A 22777-nucleotide genomic window follows, 5' to 3' on the forward strand; every position below is an offset into this window, starting at 1 on the left:
ATGCAACTGTACCTGCATTACGATTTTGCTAAACCACAATCTTATTTGAACAACAGTATGCTTTGAATGGCAATTTCAGCCTTGCTTTCTTGTTGTGTGATGCTTGTTAAGTTACATTTTCTTAATGTTTCCCAACGGTAGAACTGGGTTCTCTCAGTGGCCTGTTGTTAATTTGGCTGCTGTTTTTTTTTTTTTTTTTGATGCTGTGGCCATTTCTGAAGGTGCTTTTGTTTTGAAAATATGACATGGACAAGCTCTTCTGTCTGCCGGCTTATCTCTTTTTGCATTTAAAAATATTTTTATTATGAAGAACATTCAGTGTCACTGTATTGTAGTGAGTTTTCCACCTTCCTTTGTGCTGAGGTCCCAATGTACTGGGTTGTAGATGTTGTCTTTTTCCATCTAAATATAGATTTATTCTCAATCTTGTTGTCTTGTTTGTATATGTTCTGTGGTGAGTCAAGTCTAACATTTACATTTATTTATTTACTAGAGGTACTAATATTAATAAATGCCATAGAAGTATTGTTCATTGTTTTTTCATGCTAAAGTAGTATATAAAACCATTAACATATGGAAAGTGTTTCCAAAGAAATGTATTTCAAAAAATGCTTTTTTATTTGAACGTTTAGTTAATCCTGGGAAAATTATTGCATCACACTTTCCATAAAGATCACTCAAAACAAATGTTTTCAGCTTTGTTTGACAATAAACAGAATGCTTCTTGTGGATGCTGAAAATTCAGCATTACACTTAGAGAAATAAATATATAGATTTTTTAATATAGTAATATATATATATATTTTTAAATATATACATATTTTTAATTGGTTTTTTATGCAATATAATAACTACAAAAAGTTAGTTAGCAAACCAGTCAGGAGGAGTTAATGTGTATTTAATGCCTGCCTCTTGCTTTCCCTCAACAGTCAGGTGTTCATGGTCTCAGTATTCCCACTACTTTCTCTGATATTGTTTTATCTGGGCCTCCGGGTCAAAGCCCTGTTGTTATGTAATGATCCCAGTAGAGCTCTTCTCATACCTGTTTCACTCAGAAACAGGTCAGGTTGTATTTACTGCCCTACATCGATGTAATCAGCGGAGCGTCTTGTCTATGATTGATGAACTGGCTTTGTGGTCATGTCATTTTTAGTGATAAAGTTACCTGTCAGCTCGGTAGAAAAGCTCCAGGATAAACCCCCGTAATCCTGTATGAGGGAAACAAGAAGCCATTCAGCATCTGGTATTTATTTGTTATTATTCAGCTATATACCAGAGCTTTGTGAGACCACAGGTGTCCATGCACACGTGTCCATGTGTCCTTGTACTGTCCTGAAAATACGGCGAAGACTGACACAGAAGAGAAGAAATTTTTGAATTTGCACACAAAAAGTATTCTCGTAGCTTCATAACATTACATTTGAACCTCAGATGTAACATGGACTATTTTAATAATGCCCTCATAACCTTTATGGGCCTTGTTGAACATGTCAGTTCCGTTGCTGTCTATGCAGGGTCAGAAAGCTCTCAGATTTCATCAAAAATATCTTAATTTGTATTCTGAATACGAAGGTCTTACGGTTTTGAATGACATGAGAGTGAGTAATTAATGACATAATTTTAAATTTTTGGGTGAACTATCCATTTAAAGTGTCCTTCATGCTCCGGGTTTGATCTGTGGCGCTGCAGTTGGTCCTTTCAGAAACATTTGTATTCCCAATGCGTGGGAACAGCCGATGTCTCACTTCCACCTAAATTCATGGTCCCAGTGAAGCTGGAGTTTCCCAGCTCTAGGCACATTTGGAGAGAAAGTACCACTGTGTGACTCCACTGACCTGCAAACCTGTATTTAGCAGGATGAGGCTAATGTCAGACCGGACGGTCATTGCAGCAGGGACATAATGTCAGCTCTGTTTACTTCTAGTCAGCTAGGTACAGAAATCCCCTCCTCCCTCCATGCACAACATTTTAAAACAAAGGAAGTATTCCCCAAAATGTGATAATCTTGCCTGGAACCCAAAGATAGAAAGACTCATTTAGACACAGAGAGAAAAAAAAATGGTCCAATGTAGAAATTTTCAATTAGAAATTGCAAGTAAATTTCACAAATAATTAAAAAGTAATTATGTATCATGTAAGTAACACATTGCATTACATGTACAATTTTAAAGTTAAAAAAAATATATATGAAATTGTATTTTCTTGTAAAACTCCAATAATCTTTGTTTTATTTATAACTTCAGAAAAAAAATACAGTATACTGTGTGAAAATAAAGGGGGGACATCTCAAACTCTCCTTGTGAACCTGTTGAGGATAAGTGGACTCCTGTTTGAATGAAATACATGACCCAGCTTCTACTAGAAGCCTGAATTCTACTTTCCAGCAGCTACTGCTTGAGCAATGCAGCAAAGCTTTAGCTGGAAATGAAACAACAGTTTACAGTCGCATTCAATGTGTATTAGGGTCTTTCCAGTCCTCTCTCTGTTTGTACGGTCTCAGCAAACTGAGCAAAGGGAACAGAGGGCTATTTTTAGTTGTCAGCTCTCCTGCTGCAGCCTTGAATGGCCTTGACTCACTTTATCTTTTCTCTCTTTTTTTGTCCACATTTTAACTCAGCCATGTCCCCCACCCCTGCTGATGCTGTCAGGTATGATTCACTCTCTCAGCGCTGTATCTATTTCTGGCTTGGTCAGGACCCGGATTATCTTCTGTTTTGTGTAAAGACACAAGGCCTCAATGACCCGACGTCATGCGTTTCCCTGCTGACGTAATGAATGTAATGGAATTCTCTTTCCCACCTACTTGTGGAAATAGCTTTTTTTTAGCAATGTATGTGAAGAACGCTGTTTACAAAACAAAGCCCAATGACACTTTGAAACTGCCCTCTACTCTACTGCCCTCAGAATGTTCTTGCCTTGTGAAATATTTTGCATACGGTGCATTTATATTATCAAAATAAATAGTTGCAAAAAGTCAGGGGTTTTTTATGCAAATAAATGTCCTTTGTGGTTTTTGTATACACTCATTGACCATGGCATTGATACTAAAATACCAATTCCTTCAACCCAATAATATTATTTTAATTTAATAAATGATAGCAGAAAAAAATGGCCTTAAAAATGTATTGAATTGTACACATTTAAAACTACTTAATAAATAAATGAATAAAGTATTTTCAAATGCTGTAAGTGGATGAAGGCATCACAACATTATGCTGTACAGTACGAAAAATAGATTTTTATTTTAAGATTTGCTAAGATCTGTGATTTTAAGATAAAATTTCAACAGTGCAGTTAATTTATTAGCATTTTTATAGACAAACATTGAGCATGTACCATCATCTAAATAAATGTTAGATGATTGCAAAGGTAATCTAAATGTAAAAAATATAAAGGCAACCAGAGATTACAATTAAATATCCAAAAACACTGCATGTGATTAAAAACAAAAAACGAACAAACTCTGTAATATCGGCCGATAACTATTATGGTACCGATATATCGTGCACAGTGTTTCATATATTGTTTACATTTAGTTATTTTGCAGATGCTTTTATCAACACTGACTTACAATTGTGGAATATGTAAAGTGATTCTTCTTAAAGAGACAAACAGACACAGGAAGTGCTCGTAATACCAAGTTTCGGGTATTTGTTCAAATAAGCACAAGCTAGAAATAAATAAAGAGAAAGACAGTTTTTTTTTTTTTTTTTTTTTTTTTTTAAGGATGAAGTCAAGTAGCATCGAAAGAAAATTAACGTCACTTGAAAATTGTCAGGAATTCAGCATTCTGGATAGGGGTGAGAAGATCATTCCACCAGCCAGGAATGGTGAACGAGAACGTTCTGGAAAGTGATTTTGAGCCTCCCTGTTATGGTACCACAAGGAAGCAGATCTCAGACTGCTGGAGAGGATGTAGATAAATAGTAGTGAGTGGAAGTAGGCTTTTGCTGAGCATGTGGCTTTTCTATATGCAAGCATCAGTGTCTTGAACTTGATGCGAGCCACAACCGGCCAGTGCAAGGAGATAAAAAGAGGTGTAACATGGGCTCTTTTGGGCTCGTTGAAGACCAGTCGTGCCGCTGCTTTCTGAATTATTTGTAGAGGTATGATTGTGCTTGATAGAAATCCAGCCTAGAAATGACAAGGGCCTGGACAAGAAGTTGTGCAGTTTGCTCCGTTAGGAGGAGCCTGGGCTGCGTTTCCCAAAACCTTCTTAACGCTATGTCATGCTTAAGTTCTACCTTAAGTTGTTCCTTGACGTTAATACCTGTTTCCCGAAATGTTCTTAGTTAAGTATACCTACAGTATTGTAAGTCATTCGTTTTTAAGATTAGTCTGGACCACTCTTAGCTATACCATATCGCTGTTCACAGTCCACTCTGCTAGTGACCACAACTGTGCAAAAAGCTTCTTCACATTTCAGTCAATACAATTGTAATTCTGTTGCCAGAAAAAAAAGTGCAAAACCAGTGAAATATTACAATTCTAAAGTTGTAATACACCCAGTGTTCAATTAGTGTTCAATTAATTGAAGTGTTTTTATGCAAAGAATAAAACTGTCATCATACTGATGGTTTTTAGTTTTTCCATTAAAATATAAAAAGGCACATTGGCTGGCAAACATTGTCTGGAGTCTATTTAAAGGGAATGAATGTGATGGGAAGTTTGGTCAAACTATGGCTGCGAGACAACAAACAGTTTGCATCCGCGGAGCCAATTAGTGTATGTGCAGTGCACTATTCCCTAATAGTGTCAGAATAGCTTCCATGTCAAAAGATACAATTCTACAAAAATTTTGCCCATCACGGTAGCAAATTCAGCAGCTTTTACATCTTGTGGTCCAACTTTGTCAAGATAAACTCGACGGAGCTACCTCCTAAGCCCCGAAATTCAGCTGCTGGCGGCTCTCTGTTTATACTGTTTGGAGTTTTCTGGAGGTGGTTGGAGATGGATATGGGCTGAGTAAGACCTCAGTGTGGCGGTGCGTTCACTCAGTCACAAACAGCCTGCTCCATCATGCCACTGATTATGTTATATTATATTATATTCACCTGGCGTGAACTGATGGAGGCACATCAAGGCTTCCATTCTATTGCAGGTGTCCCGTGAGTAATTGGCCTTGTGGATGGGACACTTATCCCCATCGCCAGCCCATCAGCGCTCGACCAGGCCTTCATAATTATATTACTTATAATGAACTTTTCGAAAGCAAGCGAAGCCAAACAGCCAGTTAATGTAGCTGGTTAAGGATACTTTTGGCTGTGAGGTTGACACACACACACGCACACACACATATACATACAGTATATCCTCCTGAGACCCAGTTATGGAGTTTTTTCAGAGATAAGTGATTGGATGTTTCACCATGGCCACTCCCTCTCCTTAGTTTTTAAAAATGGCTGACATTAGTGTAGTGATATAATTGTACATCCTTATAGAAATAGAATATTTTGTCATTATAATGTAATTCTGATTTATTTTCAAATTGTTTGCTATAAATCAACATCTCAGGAAAATGTCATGGGGCTTTAAATTAAAATATGACTTCTAACAGGATATAATTTCGTCCACTGTAGAGGACACCAGGACTAAAACCTTGATTATTATGCATTTTGGGAGACAAAATAATTGAATAGGAAAACAAATTATCAATATTCTTATGAATATTAGATATTATGAAAATCTGGCCAATTACTGATCACATGATTACATGATTTTTTTCAACATGATGTACCAACAACACTTTAATATGCAAATTAGATACAGTGGATAACATTGTGCTTAATGGAAAAGCCAGTTTATGGAATTTTTAAACACAAATTCCATAAAGCAAAATTATTAACATTTTAAAACAGTTGAGAACCATCCTTAAAGATTGGTATAAAAAATATCCTGAGACCTAAAATCCTTTGTTTTTGCCTTTTCATGTCTACTCTTTTCATTTTATTTTGTCCATTTTTAAAAAAAACTGTTATTTTACCATTGCTTTCTTATGCCCTAAACAATTCAGAGAGCTTTTTATTTCTGGTTTTCAGGAGGATATATATATATATATATATATATATATATATATATATATATATATATATATATATATATATATATATATAGGCCTTTCAAGATAACAACTTTTTGATGTACGATATATTGCCCCAGAAATAATTGCGATAATCAATATTATTGTCATTTTAAAGACCATGCCACTAAATATAAAATCATAATGTAACAGCCTACAATTACAGCCTACACACTTCCAAATGACAACAAACTTTTAATTTTTGAATAAACTTTTTTTTTTCTTTTTGCAATAAGGGCATAATAATAAAATGCATAACAAACTTGTAAGGAGATTTTTCCCGGACCTTCTTTTCTCTGTAAATAAAGGGTGCACACTAATGTTGAAAAACACAATCACTACTTAGCAGTCAGATCAGATGTCTGTATGCACAACGACTACTACGTTATGTTTGAGAGGCTGCAAAAGACACATGGAATGTACAAAACATGGTTGCATAAATTTTTATAATATACATTTTTAAGTAAATATAATGGCCGATATATATTGCATCACCAAAAATTATGTGGTCATATATATATTTTGCGTTATAATATATTGCGTTGATATATTGATTTTTGCGACAGGCCTATATATATATATATATATACACACACACACACACTCACTTACTAGCCACTTTATTAGGTACACCTTGTACCGGGTTGCCTTCAGAACTGCCTTAATTCTTCGTGGCATAGATTCAACAAGGTGTTGGAAACATTCCACAGAGATTTTGGTCCATATCGACATGATAGCATCACCAAATTGCTACAGATTTGTTGGCTGCAGATACATGATGCGAATCTCCCATTTTACCACATCCCAAAACTGCTCTATTGGATTGAGATCTGGTGACGGCAGAGAGCATTTGAGTAAAGTTTCTATTCAAGAAACCAGTCTCAGGTGATTTGAGCTTTGTGACATGGTGCATTATCCTGCTGAAAGTAGCCATCAGAAGACACTGTAATCATACAGGGATGGACATATTCCTTCATTGCAGCAGGTAGCCTAATAAATGTAAACAACAGATCTACGAACAAGTATTAAGCAAAACACCCACACGCTGCCGTCTGGTTATTCAGTATACTAATTGCTTCTCCCAAGTTATGACAGTGACCAAGCAGTTTAAATATTCTACAGTCACCATGAACACCTTCTAATTAGCATAGCCTATAGCAGAGCATACTACAGTTCGCACTTAAGTGTAGGATGGGAGCAATACAAATAACACAGGCTTCTTGTTATTTTATATATATATATTATAATTACCAGGACGTTTTTTGAGACACTATAACATGCATTACACAGACAATTGAAACACTGCCAAAGACAGATGCACATGGGTCAGACATTTTATTTTTACATTTCTGACAATTAACACAAAATAAATACAATTAATAAATTAAAAAAAAAAGTTTAAAATTAACAGTTTAAAATACAGAACATATTCCAGAATGGTTGAATTAAAACAAGCAACTCATTTCTAACTCAGTAAATACTGTAGTATATTCCCTTTTAAATAACTATAATACAGGACAGCATTAACATCAGAAGTTACGGTCTTTAAATGGCAGTATGTATGCTAAAGGGTCATGCCCATCATTTAACGGTCCATCTGACCTCCGACAGTCTGGTCACATTTTACGGAGTAGATTCCAGTTGAACACACTCCAGTCTCTCAGCTCACTCTTAGTACTGTAATCCAGCATGTGTGATTCAGTTTCCTGTACAGTTCCCGGCAAACTTGACGCTCCCTGACAGCACTGCGAACACAGTGCTGAGTCATTCTTCCTGCTCCGAGGTGAAACCATGAATCGCCTGTCCAACGGGACAAACAAAACCCACACTTCTGATCACTGGGTTTGCTGGAAAACATATCATCCATTGCATATTGTTAATCCCCCTCATGTCTCATTCTCAGTGGCATTAGGCTTCATCCAAAGCAGAACACAAATCTAGTCCTGGAGCCCGTAAAAGCTCTGACATTGTCCGCTCCTGTTCATCTTTTGGGCAGATTGATAACTGGTACCCACTGATCCAATCCCCGACTGTCTCTGCAGAATCGATGCAGTTTGCTGAGGGCTGGATCCTTCCACGTGGATGACTGTGGATTCTGTGAGAGAAGAGAGAAAAACTTTACAAACAGCAAGAGTCTGATTGAGAGTGGTTTTAACAGCTGCTGGTTAACGGACAAGCACTTGTTTTCAAAGGGCCTCTCTCTAATTTGTTAAAGATGGTCACTTCACAGAGCTTTTCTTCCAGGAAATGGTGTTTGCAGAAATGCCCCAGAGTTGCACAGGAAGTTCTGTGAATACTAAAGGCAGCCACAGAAGTTCAGCACTGCTATTAGATCTCACTGAAGAGCTGCCAGTTTACTGCAGCCCCGGACCGGCTGGAATTCCACATCACAGACGCTCTAATGGATCACTGGACTTTAAACTACTTCAGTCGTGCCGCCCTCAAAGACTTTAACTAAACCTTCCTGATAGTTAATAAGAATATGCATGAACAATTCTGCAAATGTGCAGCTGTGATGGCTCTGTGCGCTCAAGGCTACCTAGCAAGCAATAATCTGACAATAGGAGAGTGAAATGACACATACGGTGACTAATACGCAGTGGAGGTCCATCGACTCTCCTCCTGGTTTCACGCCTTCCAGGATCTCTGCCAGACGTGTCATGTTGTTCACTCGTAAGATATTGATGTCGTTCTCGCAGCAGAATGCTTGAATCAAGGTAAAATGAATCTGGAGCGCGACGTCTTTCACATCCTCCTCGTCTGTGGCCAGCAGACATAAAACCACGTTGTCTGGGTCCCTGTGAAAATGACAAGTACATTGAAAAATTTGCAAAAACATGAAAATAATGAAAAAAAGAAAAAAAAAACGGTTTAATGCGTGTCCAGTTTGTGAATCAGACATTCTAACATATCTTTATCTTGTGTTTTGTTAGTATTAGTCTCCTTGTAGTGTCATGACTATAAGACTATTGATAGCAACATGGGGAAAAAAAGTTAACCTGTTGACTATATCCCAGCATTTATCGCATTTTTAAAACGTGGAATGGGCCATTTATGGTTTAGAAGGGATTTGCAATGATCACTTACACATTAAGTGACTTCGCTGCCTCGTAAACTCCCACAGTGACGCAACCCTGAGGTAATGCAGCAGTCAGGACCTCTTCCAGTGCCTTTTCAACCGAGTCCATTCTTCAACAGGATTGAAAAACACACATTAGATTTGATTTACACAACAAATTACCTAATCTAATTATCTTAAAGCACAAAATATAGGGAAACGTTCTGCATGAATGCGATTTGCAACTGAAGAGGACATTTACGTTAATCAATGTCACGCCTAGTAACACTAACATTACTGTCATTTGATCAAACTTTTGCACGCGATGCAGCAAAGCATTTTAAAAAAGTTAACAGGAGACCATGTGCAACGTTCGAGTAAAAGTCATTTATAAGCACACGTCACCAAGAGGACATCTGTATAAAAAATTCGAAAAATCACGATCTTTCAACGGCACGGACAGATAACTTACGCGTGATGCTCAGCTCAAACAAATGTGCAACACCAGTGAGTTTAACAAGAAAACACACCTTTCCGTTGCGTTGTCTCCACACGGTTCTTCAAAAGTCATATTGCACATTAGAAACGGATATCCTTCGTATGTGTCGCGCGCTGTTATCCGTTAGCGTGTAGTCCTATGCGGTGCAGGAGCACGGATATACCGCTTGCGCTGAGTGGAGTGATAATGACGCGCTTGTGTCAGGAGACCGCGGTAGAGTACTCACTCCAGCCTCATTTACATACTGTCGCTGATTGGTCAGCTCAAGTGGACGTACGTCCATGAACGAACAGAGCGGAGACAACTCATAAGTGCCATTAATTTTAAAACATCTTTATATATTTTCTAAATATTTTGCATGCACCATAATGTGTAGGCAATCACATAAGTACTTTTCTGCACATAATATAACTAAACAAATGTTGCTTCAGCCAAATAATAATATTTCTAAACAACGTGATTATAGTGACATCTGGTGGCAGATTAGTGAAGTATTCATTGAAAACCAGTAAGTGCTGTGTCCCTCGATGTGTGTCCGTGCAGCTCCAGCGTCTCCGCGCGATGATTCCGCTCGACGTGGCAACTTTGAATATTCCAAATATGGGAGTGAGTTCAGAAAGCCCAGGTCGCCTGTCAAACCTCTGTATGCAAACATACTGTAAGTCCTGCTTTGATTTATTTCACATTTAGCGTTATTTATGTGTAAAATAACTTATTTTGTGCGTTTAAACGCATAGTGTTTGTTTTTTACACAAATGTATGGCAGTTATAAATATGAAATAAAAAGATAAAAAGTAAAAATGATAAAAAGCCGATGTCCAGCTGTTGCATAGGGCTGACAACAGCTGTTTAGAACAGTCATGAAGAGGTTCATTAAAATGTAATGTGTATTTTGACTTCCTTTAGAGGTAGAAAGGCAAAGAAACATATGGAGAGACTTTGAGACTACAGTAAAGCAGGTTCATGGTTCAGCTTTGTTTGTGTTGTGCTCTGAAATGATGTGGCATGTGCACTTTGAAACTATGACAGGACACAACTCCGTCAACAGCGCGCGCGTGTGTATGGAAAACATCTCAAATAGACACCTGTGAGGTATTTGAAAGTCGATTATGAGGAAATGTTTCATTAATGCTAATGTCAATTATGTTTATTTTCTATATTTAAAAAAACCTGTTAAACTTACAGTAAGTTTCCTTTCTATGTAGGCCTATATTTTGTGTGCGTCAGTCACACCACTCTTTTAGGACCCACTTTAAATTAACCACTATGTACTGTATTTATGCATTATGTATTTCAATTAATCAATTGTTTAAGCACTAACTGTGTCGTTTTCATCATTGTAATTGTATTTAAGAAATATTTTATTTCTATAATTAGATCTATAATTACACATTGACCCTAACCACTCTAAAACCTAAATATTACCACTATTGTTTCCCTTAAGTACTTAAAATCAAAAATTAAAATCTCATACAGATGTCCTTAGGTATAACAAAAGTTACCACAAAAATATTGACAGACTGAAAACAAAGGTTGTTTTAGATTTACTGCTCTCTCATCCTGATAAACGGTGTCTGGATCTATGCTCACTGATAACATTTGACTTGCAGCAGGCAAAATCCTCCCGTTTGTCTAACTCCTGACTTTTGTCTTTGTAAGTGCAGTTTGCTTTAAGTTTATCCGGCGCTGTGTTTCATGATGGAGTCCAGAGGGCAAGGCTGGCATACGCCAGGCTATCAGTACCAGTCTAGTAACAGAGACGACCACTACAGATCTTCCCACCAAACACCGTATTATTACCCACCTACAGACCCGAGAGGGAGAGAAAGACCGTGGCCTCATGTGGATCCTCGCTATGGAGGCTACATGGCCAGTCCTCCTCCTAAACCAGAGTATATTCCTGGATATAGTAGTGCTTATGCATCAAACCAACCATTACAGCTCAGACCTCACTCCAGGTAAATCAGTAAAAATTGCTTTCTTAATTCTTAATCAGCATTTTATTTCTTGCAAATGTCCTTGAACGTTTAAAATGTATCCCAAATAAATCTACTTGAGAAGCAAAACAGCATAAAATATTAAGACTTTTTTTTTATGAGAACATATCTGAATTACTGTTTGTTTCATTTCCATAAAACTGGCTAATCCGTTCATTGGCATAAATTGCAGTACAATTAGTTATTGACAAACATCAGTATATTTTGTTAGATTTTTAAAGTCATCTCACAGAATAAAAATAAGATAATTGTCAGATATGAAGTTGAAAGAAAAAGAAGTTAAATTTGGAATATTCTGACATTTTTATACAACCCAAAATAAAGAAAAAATACTGATAAGGCAGCATTTTAGTATTATTTTGATTAATTCTTCATAAGTTTAAGGTCAGTAAGATTTTCCAAGAAATTAACTTATTTTATTAGCAAGGATGCATTAAATTGATCAGAAATGACAATAAAAACTTTTACATTAATATAAAACATTTGTATTTTTTTAAATGAATGCTGTTGTTTTGAACTTTCTATTTATCAAAGAATCCTAAAATGAATTACAGTTTCAACAAATTATTAAGCACCATTATTTTCAACTATGATCTATGCTAAATTAAAATATTAAAAATAAATAAACTAAAATTCAAAGCGTTATTTTAAACTTCACAATAGTTAAAATTTCACAATATTTTATTTTTGATCAAATAAATGTAGCCTTGGTTAGCTTAAGAAACTTTTGCAACTCAAGAGACTGCAAACTTTTGAACAGTATTTAATATTAATATACTGGAATATCCGGGCACCTTGTCTGTTAGTATTTGTCCCAGGTCTAACTACTAATATCTGTTCAGGCAGGAATATGACTACTCCGCGTCCAACTACTGGCCCTACAGAGAAGACTACGGGTATTATGATTATCATGGTTATCACAGATCACAATACAACTCCCCAGGTACATCATATTCTATCACGTGCCCACAGTTTTTATTTCTCATCAAAATTCAAACTCACTTTAAGGCCATTGGTGTTTTGTAGATGGTGGTGGCTGGAGAACAGAGGGGTATCAGGACAGAGGACTGCAGCAGGAGTCAGCAAGAGCTTTGTACTTAGATCAGCAGGGGTCGGTTAATGGCATACACTCATACATTATATACTCCTTAATGCCTGAAATATGTTTTCAGAACAATCAAATCATTTCATATCAAGTGACCTTACACATGTATTTAACAGCTATAGCCATAGGACCGACAGTCATTATGACCATGGTGTCTCAGAGAGACAGCACAGAGAAAGCATGGAAAATGAAAATGGAGATGGAACTGGGGAGGTTTGTTTCCAGAAATTACTTTTCATAAGATTTTATTGTAAACTTGCTCATAAAAGTCAACTTACATTATTGTTCAAAGTTTTGTGGTGAGTAAGAAACTAATAATTTTATTCAGCAAGGGCAAGTCATTTATCATCACCCTCATCTTTTAAACAGTAGTAGAACTGTTTTGTTTTCCTTCTCTAGGTGTATGAAAGTGGAGCTCTTGCCAACTCTAAAGCTTCAGGTCTGTCCTCGAGCAGCTATGAGCTCAGTCAGTACATCAATGGTGCTGAACTGAGTGAGCCTGAGCTCATATTTCACACAGGTTTGTCACAACCAGGCTTAATAATACTGAACTTTAATGGTTTGTGTTTTTGTACAGCAAATGCGTGCTTGTTCATTTTCTTTAACTACAGCAGTTAGTTACAGTCCTCGAATCTGAATGGTCGGTGGATTCTGAATGGCTGTGGTTTATTTGGTCATTTGATTTAGATGCCGTACCCATGGAGGTGGCTCCACTGAAGTTCTGCATCCCTCATGTGGCAGTGAGCTTTGGGCCTTCGGGTCAGCTGGTATGGGTCAGTCCTGCCCTTGCCTCTGAGGGTGAGCCTGCTCAAGTGGAACTCCACAGTCTGGAGGTAACAGAGACATGGTACAAACATGAATTTGAAAGCATAATATGAAGTATCATGGTGGATTAAATATGTTCTTTTAATGATTTCAGGTAATTCTCTGTGACGCACATGAACAGCAGGATATGAGAGATTTTCCTGGACCACTGGCTAGGTACGATATTCCAAAATATCTCTCTCTCACAATAATACTTAAATTTGCAATACATTAATCCAGCCTGAAAAGTTATATATTAGATTGCTGCTTTTCTTCTTTTTTTCGTTAAGGGAGGATTTGCATAAGGTGGATGCCATTAATTTTGCCCTCCAAATGTCAGAGAAATGTCTGAAGGATGACAAATTAAAAGATGCATCTTCTGCTGCCCTCTTGTGGCATCTACTAATCTTGCTGTGCAGACAGAATGGAGTAAGTTCCATTTACAGCTCATTGCATTAAAATATTTTAAGACCATTCTTTTCAGTTAGGTTTGTGTGCCCCTTTTGCACTGTTAATGTGAGTAATTGTTGATGTTATAGAGAATCATGGGTTCAGATGTTGCAGAACTGCTGATGAGGGACTCCAGTTCTCTGGGTGCGTGTGGGGTCTCTGGTGATGGAGATGGAGAAACTCTCATTGATCTGAGTGAAACACCCGCATCAGAAAAAGAGACCCTCAACTTTGCCGACCTCCTGACTGGATATCCATCAACTAACAAAGAGGCTGCAGAGCAAAACCTTCACAGATACACAAAACTATTGCTGTCTGGCAGAAAGAAGGTTAATCCTTTTATTGAAATGTATTTTCTACCTTGAGTCTCTCAATCCAACCTTTTTTCTGAGCTTTTTTTGACCGGTAAAGACCCTGTAAAACTGTTTAACCAGTGCAGTTCTTTCTTTGTTGTCATAATTTCTACTGAGAATAGAGATTGGGGCAGTACATAATAAATCCTAAAAAATCCTTAGTTAATCCTCAGTTTTTCCACCCTCTCTTTCCTCTAATTTTTCAAGTCAATAGCCTCATTGTAGAGGGCATCTTATTGAACAAAATTATTTGAAGAAACCTGACTCTTTGTAGTAACATAATGTATATATATATATATATATATATATATATATATATATATATATATATATATATATATATATATGAGCTATATTCAATCATATATATAAGCTATATATGGATATATATGCTTTGAAGCTGCCGCCTGTTACTTTCATTGTGTTTAAAATGTACAGAAATGATATAATAAGTGAGTACACCATGAATCCATTTTCCAAACTGTGTTTTTGGCTTGTCCTGGATCACTACGGTGCACCTATAATAAGTGTTTAAATTCTGACTATTTAGACTGGTTCGGGTAGGTACCGCTCCGGAGGACAGAGAGAAGTAGCTCCGGCTACAATGTTCTTCCACAAGATGCACACAGTTCTGTTTATTAACCGCTAAAGCGCCAAAAATTACAGACTACAGCTTTAATCTATTCCCTTTTAGAGAAAGACATTGCACACTGTAAATATGTACAATAGCAGTAAAAGGATTGTGGTTGGTACAATTTATAAATATATATAAAAAAAAGGAGTCCCCTATGCTCACCAAGGCTGCAGAGAGAGAGAGAGAGAGAGAGAGAGAGAGAGCGAGAGAGAGAGCGAGAGCGAGAGAGAGAGCGAGAGAGAGAGATCAATAGCAAAACCACAGATATTACTTTAAATTATTTAAAATAATTTTCTATTTTGATTTTTCTTTTTAAATGTAATTGCTTTTCAACTATTACTCCAGTCCTCAGTGTCACATGATCCTTTGAGAAACCATTCTAATGTTGTTTTGATGCTCAAGAAACCTCTTTATTGGAAACTGTTGTATTGCTGAACAATTTTGTAGAAACTGTGGTACAATTTCTTCTTCTTTTTTAATTTTGTCTGATCTTTTCTCCACACTTCTTTCCTCCCTGCAGGAGGCACTAGAGTCAGCCATGCAGAGTGGTCTTTGGGGTCATGCTTTATTTCTGGCTAGCAAAATGGACAGCAGATCCTACAACACAGTGCTGAGCAGGTTTGTAGCACTGTAAAAGATGACTGATACTGTCATTGCCTGAGGGATATCAACGCATGCATTTTAGCATTAACCACTCTCCATCAATAACTACCAGTCTGTCATGTTTTCAAATAGCACAAATCCCAGTGTCATGTCTCTATAGAATCCGTTAGGCTTTGATTGGTTTATCATGCATTTTAATTGCAGTTATACATTTTACACTCCGTAAACACCCTGGTATGAGGCCAGATCAAATATACAGTGAGTGAAGGCAGTTGCAGAGCCACAAATTGGTCAAGGTTATATTTATACTTCCTGGCACTTGCCAGTTCTGAGCAGTCTGATATCTGTTTCATTATTAGCATTGGCATACCTTGAAAATGTCTCACGGAGAAGACTCCTTTACATAAATTGGAAGCAATCCCAATAGTGAAATATTAAGCCCAGAAAACAGTACAGTAAATTATTTATATTTACATATGCTAATGAGGATACCAGCAAGTGGACCCGGTTTCACTTCTGAGCGAGCCTTGCCTTGGTTTAATTTCTTGGAAATGTCGCTCCTTTTGTGCTGTGTTTTGAGTTAAGAAGGTAAAATTTTTATTTGTTGATATGCAAGTTCTGAACTTGCCGACTAATATGTTTGTGCATGCATGCTATGTGCATAAGTGTGACAGTATACTCTTGTGCCAAGCTAAACGTGTCTATGTAGGGGCGCTGCACAAGATCCCGGGCCCTATGCATAGACAGTCGTAATGCCCCCCCGAAAATATATATTCCAGACTTTTCAAGGGCCCTCTCTTCATTTGGGGCCCTGGTAATCAGTACTGGTTTTACCCCCAGTCCGACTCCCCTGTTTCTATGTTATAGCCGATTTAATATTTATGTATGTGTTTGCAGGTTTACAGGGAGTCTGGCTCCTAGTGACCCTTTGCAAACCCTCTTCCAGCTGCTCTCTGGGAGGATTCCAGCTGTTTCCATGGTATTCTACAGCATCTTGTGCTCGCGTTCTGTTTATTGTAATTAAAAGCAATTTATTGCTCTCATGTTGTTCTAAACCAGGGTTCCTCAAATCTTGTAGTGCTTCCATAAGTTTTTTTTTTGTCTTTCTGATAAATGAGTTCTTCAGAATTTCAAATTTTATGCTTCATTGAAAAAAATAACAGCATAAGGATTTGGAACAACATGAGAGTGGGATGCTAATAATGACAGATTTTTAAATGAACTGTTCCTTTTAAATGGAAGTGTAATACAGACCACTCCAGTCACAGATCATGTGAAAACTCTTGTTTTCTTCTAAAGTGTCCTCTCTGGCTTTCTCTTCTAAATGCTGTCATTCTGCTCTCTAATTCCACTGTTCAGTCCTGGAGTAGTGAGAAGTGGGGAGACTGGCGACCACACTTGGCTGTTTTGCTTTCCAATGAGACAGGAGACCCCTTGATACATCACAGGTCCATCATCACCATGGGTGATACCCTAGGTAATGTCTAGTCCAATTTCTAGAAGGAACCATCTCCTTGTATGTTCTGTCATATTTTGGCTAATATCAAATGATTCTTCAAGTAGATCTCGTGTTCTCTTATGTTCTCCTCTCAGCCTCAAGGGATATGCTGTATGCCTCCCAGATCTGCTACCTCACGGCTCAGTGTCCCTTTGGTTGGTACACAAACAGATCAGAACGCCTTGTGCTTCTGGGCAGCAAGCAAAGGTGAGAATTCAGCATGAACCCTAAGATATCTAAATGGCTGAGATGCTGAATATAAATGGCTCTTTATTTAAACTCTTTGATTGCAGTGTTCTGTTTTCCAAGTTCTGTCACAACTCTGCCATCCGCTGTACTGAACTCTTTGAGTACTGCCAGAGGCTTGGAAATGCTGAATTTATCGTTCCTGCTTTTCAGGTATTCATACTGTACATTAACTACAGGAATCTTAACAAATCAGGGATCTGCTTATGTTCTGATTAAATAATAATAAAACAAAATCATTACATATTTGTTTAAAATTGAATTTTATTTTACTGCCTTTTTATTGTTTAAACAAGGTGGTTTCAGAATTCTGGACCTCTCTGTATATCTTAATTTATGACTATTTATGTCAGATTTTTATAGGTCAGTGTTTTATATGGTGATAAGCGCTACTTAATAAAAAAATTTATTTAGATCATATGATTGTTTCACATTTATTTTTTGCTGTATTACTATGGTTCAGTGTGTTTATACTCTATGTTTCATCTATTGCATAGTTATTATTGAGTTTTGTTCTGTGTAGGTGTATAAATTCTTATATGCATGCCGGTTGCTGGACTGTGGTCTGGTTTCTCAGGCTTTCCACTACTGTGAGTTGGTGGCAAAAGCTCTGCTCAAGATAGAGGAACCCCATGTGGTGTTGCAGGGAGAGCTTATTAAAGTAACACACACACACACCTGCACATACAGTGCTTTTGTCTTTTCTGAGTATGCTTTGAAAAGTGTTTTGTAATTTGTCTGATTTGTTTGCTATCACAGTTGGTGGACAGACTGAAGTTCACCGAGTCACAGCTCAGTGACATAGGTCAGCCTTTCCTGGATCCCGACTGGCTAGTGCAGATTCGCTGCAGACACCAGGCCATATTGGTAAACCCAAAGTTTGGACAGTATATGTGATAGCCATTAGTCCACTTTAAGATCAGCAGGACTGTTAATAGCAAGACTTAACACTATCTATATGGAACTCAATGTACAGACCACACTATCGTTTTTCATTACCCAAGGTGCCCACCTTCAGGTCCAGTTTATACCTGGTATATATATATATATATATATATATATATCCAACTAAATAAAAACATAGATATATATCGAATTTTGCATATAGATATGTATGCTTTACATGATTTTAACCCTTGCTCACTCATAAGTTGCATTACCCGGTTTAATAAGTATACATGCACTGCACTCAGAGATGTCAGATGTAAACTGTGATGAATTCCAGACAGAAATGGTCAAATGAGACAAATTTAAAACACATGCATACCAGGTGGAAATGGCAAATGCATCTGCACAAACAACTTGTGATTGAATTAACAAAAAATGCACTTTAATGCTGTAGAAACAGGGCGTTATATATAATTTGCAGACGTCAGTGAGCTATCAGGCTATCAATAGCGCAAGGCTACTTGCCCTTGGGAGAGGTGGTACTGTATGTCTGATTTTGTACCAGGTGTAAAATGGGCCCTACACATCTTAAGAAGCTACTCTTAATCACCATAATGTTGTGTCCTTTCCCCCGGTTCCACTTTTAAAATGTTTATTTTATTAGGAGGGGAGCTACTGTAGTGAAACACATCAGTCACCAGTTGGGGAGACAACTTGGAGTCATGAGGAGAGCAACACTTGTTCAGGTTTAAAACATTTGCCACATCTTTTTGACTATGTGCCCATGAAACTTTCTGAGTCGCTAGCTGGCAATAAAACTCAGAAAGTTTGTCAGTGTTGCCTGTAATTTTAGAACATTGTTAATGTGCAGGAGAAAAGTGTTAACAGTTTGTCAGTATGCAGTAAAAAATGTATTTTCTCTCTTGGCTTCTCTGTAGATTTTACAGAAGGCTTCCAGACAGATGCCATTAACCCGACTAGCACTGACAACGAAACCTTGAACCCACCTCAATCCATGACACCTAACACTGATGCCGGGTTTCAGGAATCTTTGAGCCACTCTTATTACTCTTCTGAAGAACAGGCTCCTAAGACCGTGGCCCCAGTGCCACTGTACCCGACCCAGCTGCACCCAGTCTACCCTGTGGAAATGTCTGGGCCTCCACAAGTTTCAATGGACCAAGGCTACTCTAATCTTGATAGCAGCAGTAAAAATGACAACTTTTACACTGCTGCTTCTACTTTCCCTGAAAGAAGCTACAACATTACAGGTTAGGATGACTATGGATGGCAGCATCAGTATGACACAATTTATAAAGTATATCGTTCTTCAATGATTTCTTAAAAATAAAGTTTTGTTCTGTACATTGCCATTCAAAATTTGATCAAAAGACAAAAAAACAGTAAAGACATTTATGATGTTCCAATGAATACTATTTCAAATGCTGTTCTTTTGAACTTTCTATCAAGGAATCCCAAAAAAACTTATCATGGCTTCCAAAAAAATATTAATCAGCATGACTGTTTTCAACACTGATAATAATATGAAATGTTTCTTAAGAACCAAATAATCATATTACGTGACATTGAAAAGTTTTGGCTGCAGGAAAATTCATCTTTGCCATCACAGAAATAAATTACAATTTAAAAACATACATAAAATTATATTAGAATAGAAAAACATTACTTTAAATTTCACAGTATTGCTGTTTTGACTACATTTTCGATCAAATAAATGCAGCCTTGGTGATCATAAGATACTTATTTCAAGAACATAAATAAATCTTACCCACCCCAAACTTTTAAACAGTAGTGTAATATTTAGTAATATTTCAAACACCTATTATTATTATTTAATATTATTAATACTAAACTTTTGCCTTTTGTGTTCTAAGATGGTGACTTTTCTTCTGGTGCAATAATGGTGAGAAAAAGAGATTTCAGTTCATGTTTATTTTTAAGTTTGAGAAAAACCTGAGTGAAGTTCATTTGTATGTTTAATAGAGATTGGAGGAAGTATTTTAACACAAAAAAATGACATGTATCACCTCTGTGAACAATTCATACAGGGTGCTGCTGAAAATGACACTATGACTGATGGCGTTAATCAGTCTGGGACAATTCCATACGAGGACAACCAGAGAGAATCCAGCACACAATCAGCAAAGGTATATTACATCAAATATTTACATGATTCCTCTCTACTTTTATTTATTTTTAAAAATGTTGTATTATTTCATCTGTGAACAGCCCTCTAAGCCTGGATGGTTCAGTGGCTGGTTCAAGTCTAAGCCTAAAGAAGACCCAAAAGAACAAATCCCAGAACCCACCACTACGGTATACGCTCCTACATTTGCTATCATAATATAACCATCTAAGGAAGTTTGTGATAGAAAAGATCTAAATTAGAACATGTCATATACTGTTGTCCTTCCTTGTCATATAAAATAACTATATTCACTAATCATATGACTGAAAAGAGGAAGAATTGAAACCCTTTTCAATTTATAAAAATTAACCACTTGTGCCATGGCACCTTTGAACTGCTATATTCTGCAGTCAGTATTTCATTGAAATTATTTGGAGAAGTCAGCTATTAAATTTTTTTGTCTTGCTGGAATAAGTATCCTTTTTACACTCATTACATTCATCGAAGTGACTTAAATCTGATACATTTTCCAAGTTTCCACATTTCTTCTGTTCATCCATACAGTGGTCCTAAAAAGCAATTGGATTACTTATCCACATTATATAGCAAAAATATCAAAGCAAGTGACCGAGTTTTCAACCTAAATAAATTTTACAGACATTTAAGGATGGCAGACGTATTCAGATTAGTTTTGGGAGCACTATATACTGACAGAATTAATGATGCACCTTTTTAGCTGAGCCTCGTTTGCGGTCAAGTAACAAATGTTCTTTTTCTGTTTCTTGGTAGGAATCAACAGCCAGCTTTCCTTTCCCTTCTCCTCCACCACCCATCCCAAAGGCATCACAGCCCCAACTCAGTGGGATCAATCCTTTTTCTAGGAGAGCTGGTGAGTAAAGATCGTCTGTATGTATCCCTGGTTTTGGCATCACTTACTCGAAGCTCTGAGACGGTTTCACTGAATGAGTGTCAGCTGATAGAATCAAACTTTTCCTGAATCACTGCACTTTTCCTTCTGTTTGACAACTGTTAATTTTAGCATCATACTTCACTTGCAGAATTAGTCAAAAGGGATAATAAAATGCAGTTTGTATTTTCTTATTTAGTAGGGTGAAAATACAAAATAATTAAAAGTATGTAAACTTTAGAACTGGTTAATTTAAAATGTAGTTATTTTGTCTTGTGGACGGTATATAGACATCTGTTATGTGAAATCGCTTAGTTGAGGGATTTCTAAATATAATTTCATTTTTTTTCATTAATTTTTTTTATTTAAAATGTCTAAAAAAATAAAGTCTTTTTTTATTTAGATTTTATTCACTTAACATATAACGGTCAATAAAGTTCAATAATTTTTCTTAGTGTTCTTGAAGTGGAAATATAGAAAACTGTTAATTTTTTAATTTCTGATTCCTGGGCCTGGAAAAGTGAAGATTAAAAAGATCTAAAAAAGCAAAAAGAAAGTTTTATTTTATGCAATATTTATGTTTGACATGTATATATGACCAGTATTTTTGCACACATTAGATATTTTAACAAGATATTCAAACAAGAGTTTTTTGTTTTTTCTTTGTTACAGGACAAAAATTGTCTGGGACAATGAGTCAGAATCAAGGGTCCATTTCACAGGTAGAAATCCTGATAAGTGCCCATATTTATCATAACTGTCATGCATATATTCAGGTTAATTGTTTTGTTCATAGGGTCCTTAATGAAGGTTCATGATTGAGGAATAATCTCCAAATGAGGAACTCAGGGATGGACTTTCAGCTTCGTGACTAGTATTCACATGACCAAGGGATTCCTTTGGCACACCCCTTCAGTTCCACTAGAGGAGGTCAGAGGGGCCTATGTATCTTTATATACAGTAACATCTGTGGTTACAGAAATACACTGAGGACATAGAGTTCTTCCTATAATCTGTTAAGGGTTTGGTGCCCAGTCTTCTTTGAATGAAGACACTGAACAGCTGAGGCACAGCTCCCCGTGCTGACTCTAGGGATTTGTATCATTCCCTTTGGGAACGCGGACATGATGGAAATGGTGCTGTGATCTATGGAAACATGAACTTAAGACGTCTCCACAGCTGGCAGTGTCAGTAAATTGTATAACATGTAACACTTCCATCCCTCATCCCACCTTCCACACACAAAATGATTTTAATAATTTAAGTGGCTTTTCATAATTCAAATGTTTAAGATATGGGGTGGATAGTGGTGAAAATGTGGGAAATGTTGTAATTGTACAGGTGACCCCTTTGGGTCACAGCCTTGATTTATTCCAGAGGAAGAGATATTGATGTTTTATTCAATATCTTTACCAAAAAATGTATTCTTTTATTGTAAAAACTTCTAATAAAAATCAGTAGTATTTGTATTTGCCAATGTATCTGAGTAAAATTAATCAACTAAAAA

General features: G+C 36.8%; 2 protein-coding genes across 4 annotated transcripts; one reads left to right on the forward strand and one right to left on the reverse strand.

Annotated features, from left to right (window-relative positions):
* Positions 1-7397: 7397 nt before the first annotated feature.
* gadd45ab (growth arrest and DNA-damage-inducible, alpha, b) lies at positions 7398-9860 on the reverse strand. Its single transcript, XM_059571214.1, has 4 exons — positions 9668-9860; positions 9167-9268; positions 8664-8877; positions 7398-8174 (listed from the first exon to the last, which is right to left on the reverse strand). The coding sequence occupies exons 1-4, from the start codon at positions 9715-9717 to the stop codon at positions 8061-8063; spliced, it is 480 nt and encodes a 159-aa protein (XP_059427197.1). The 5' UTR covers positions 9718-9860; the 3' UTR covers positions 7398-8060.
* Positions 9861-10182: 322 nt separating this feature from the next.
* On the forward strand, positions 10183-22564 carry sec16b (SEC16 homolog B, endoplasmic reticulum export factor). 3 transcript variants are annotated; one of them, XM_059571216.1, is made up of 25 exons: positions 10183-10294; positions 11301-11594; positions 12476-12576; positions 12660-12744; positions 12855-12951; positions 13138-13258; positions 13426-13571; positions 13658-13719; positions 13833-13971; positions 14082-14321; positions 15500-15597; positions 16480-16561; positions 16942-17059; positions 17176-17287; positions 17374-17479; positions 17850-17987; positions 18086-18193; positions 18879-18960; positions 19153-19485; positions 20110-20138; positions 20284-20382; positions 20465-20551; positions 21153-21252; positions 21943-21992; positions 22067-22564. In XM_059571216.1, the coding sequence occupies exons 2-25, from the start codon at positions 11332-11334 to the stop codon at positions 22073-22075; spliced, it is 2805 nt and encodes a 934-aa protein (XP_059427199.1). In that variant the 5' UTR covers positions 10183-10294; positions 11301-11331; the 3' UTR covers positions 22076-22564. The 3 variants fall into 3 exon arrangements, with proteins under 3 accessions (XP_059427199.1, XP_059427200.1, XP_059427198.1); XM_059571217.1 differs by having other exon boundaries at positions 10221-10294; positions 11296-11594; XM_059571215.1 differs by lacking the exon at positions 10183-10294 and adding an exon at positions 10427-10728.
* The last annotated feature ends 213 nt before the right edge of the window (positions 22565-22777 follow it).

Source organism: Carassius carassius, chromosome 17 (assembly GCF_963082965.1).
Source record: "Carassius carassius chromosome 17, fCarCar2.1, whole genome shotgun sequence".
Classification (NCBI taxonomy): Eukaryota; Metazoa; Chordata; class Actinopteri; order Cypriniformes; family Cyprinidae; genus Carassius; species Carassius carassius.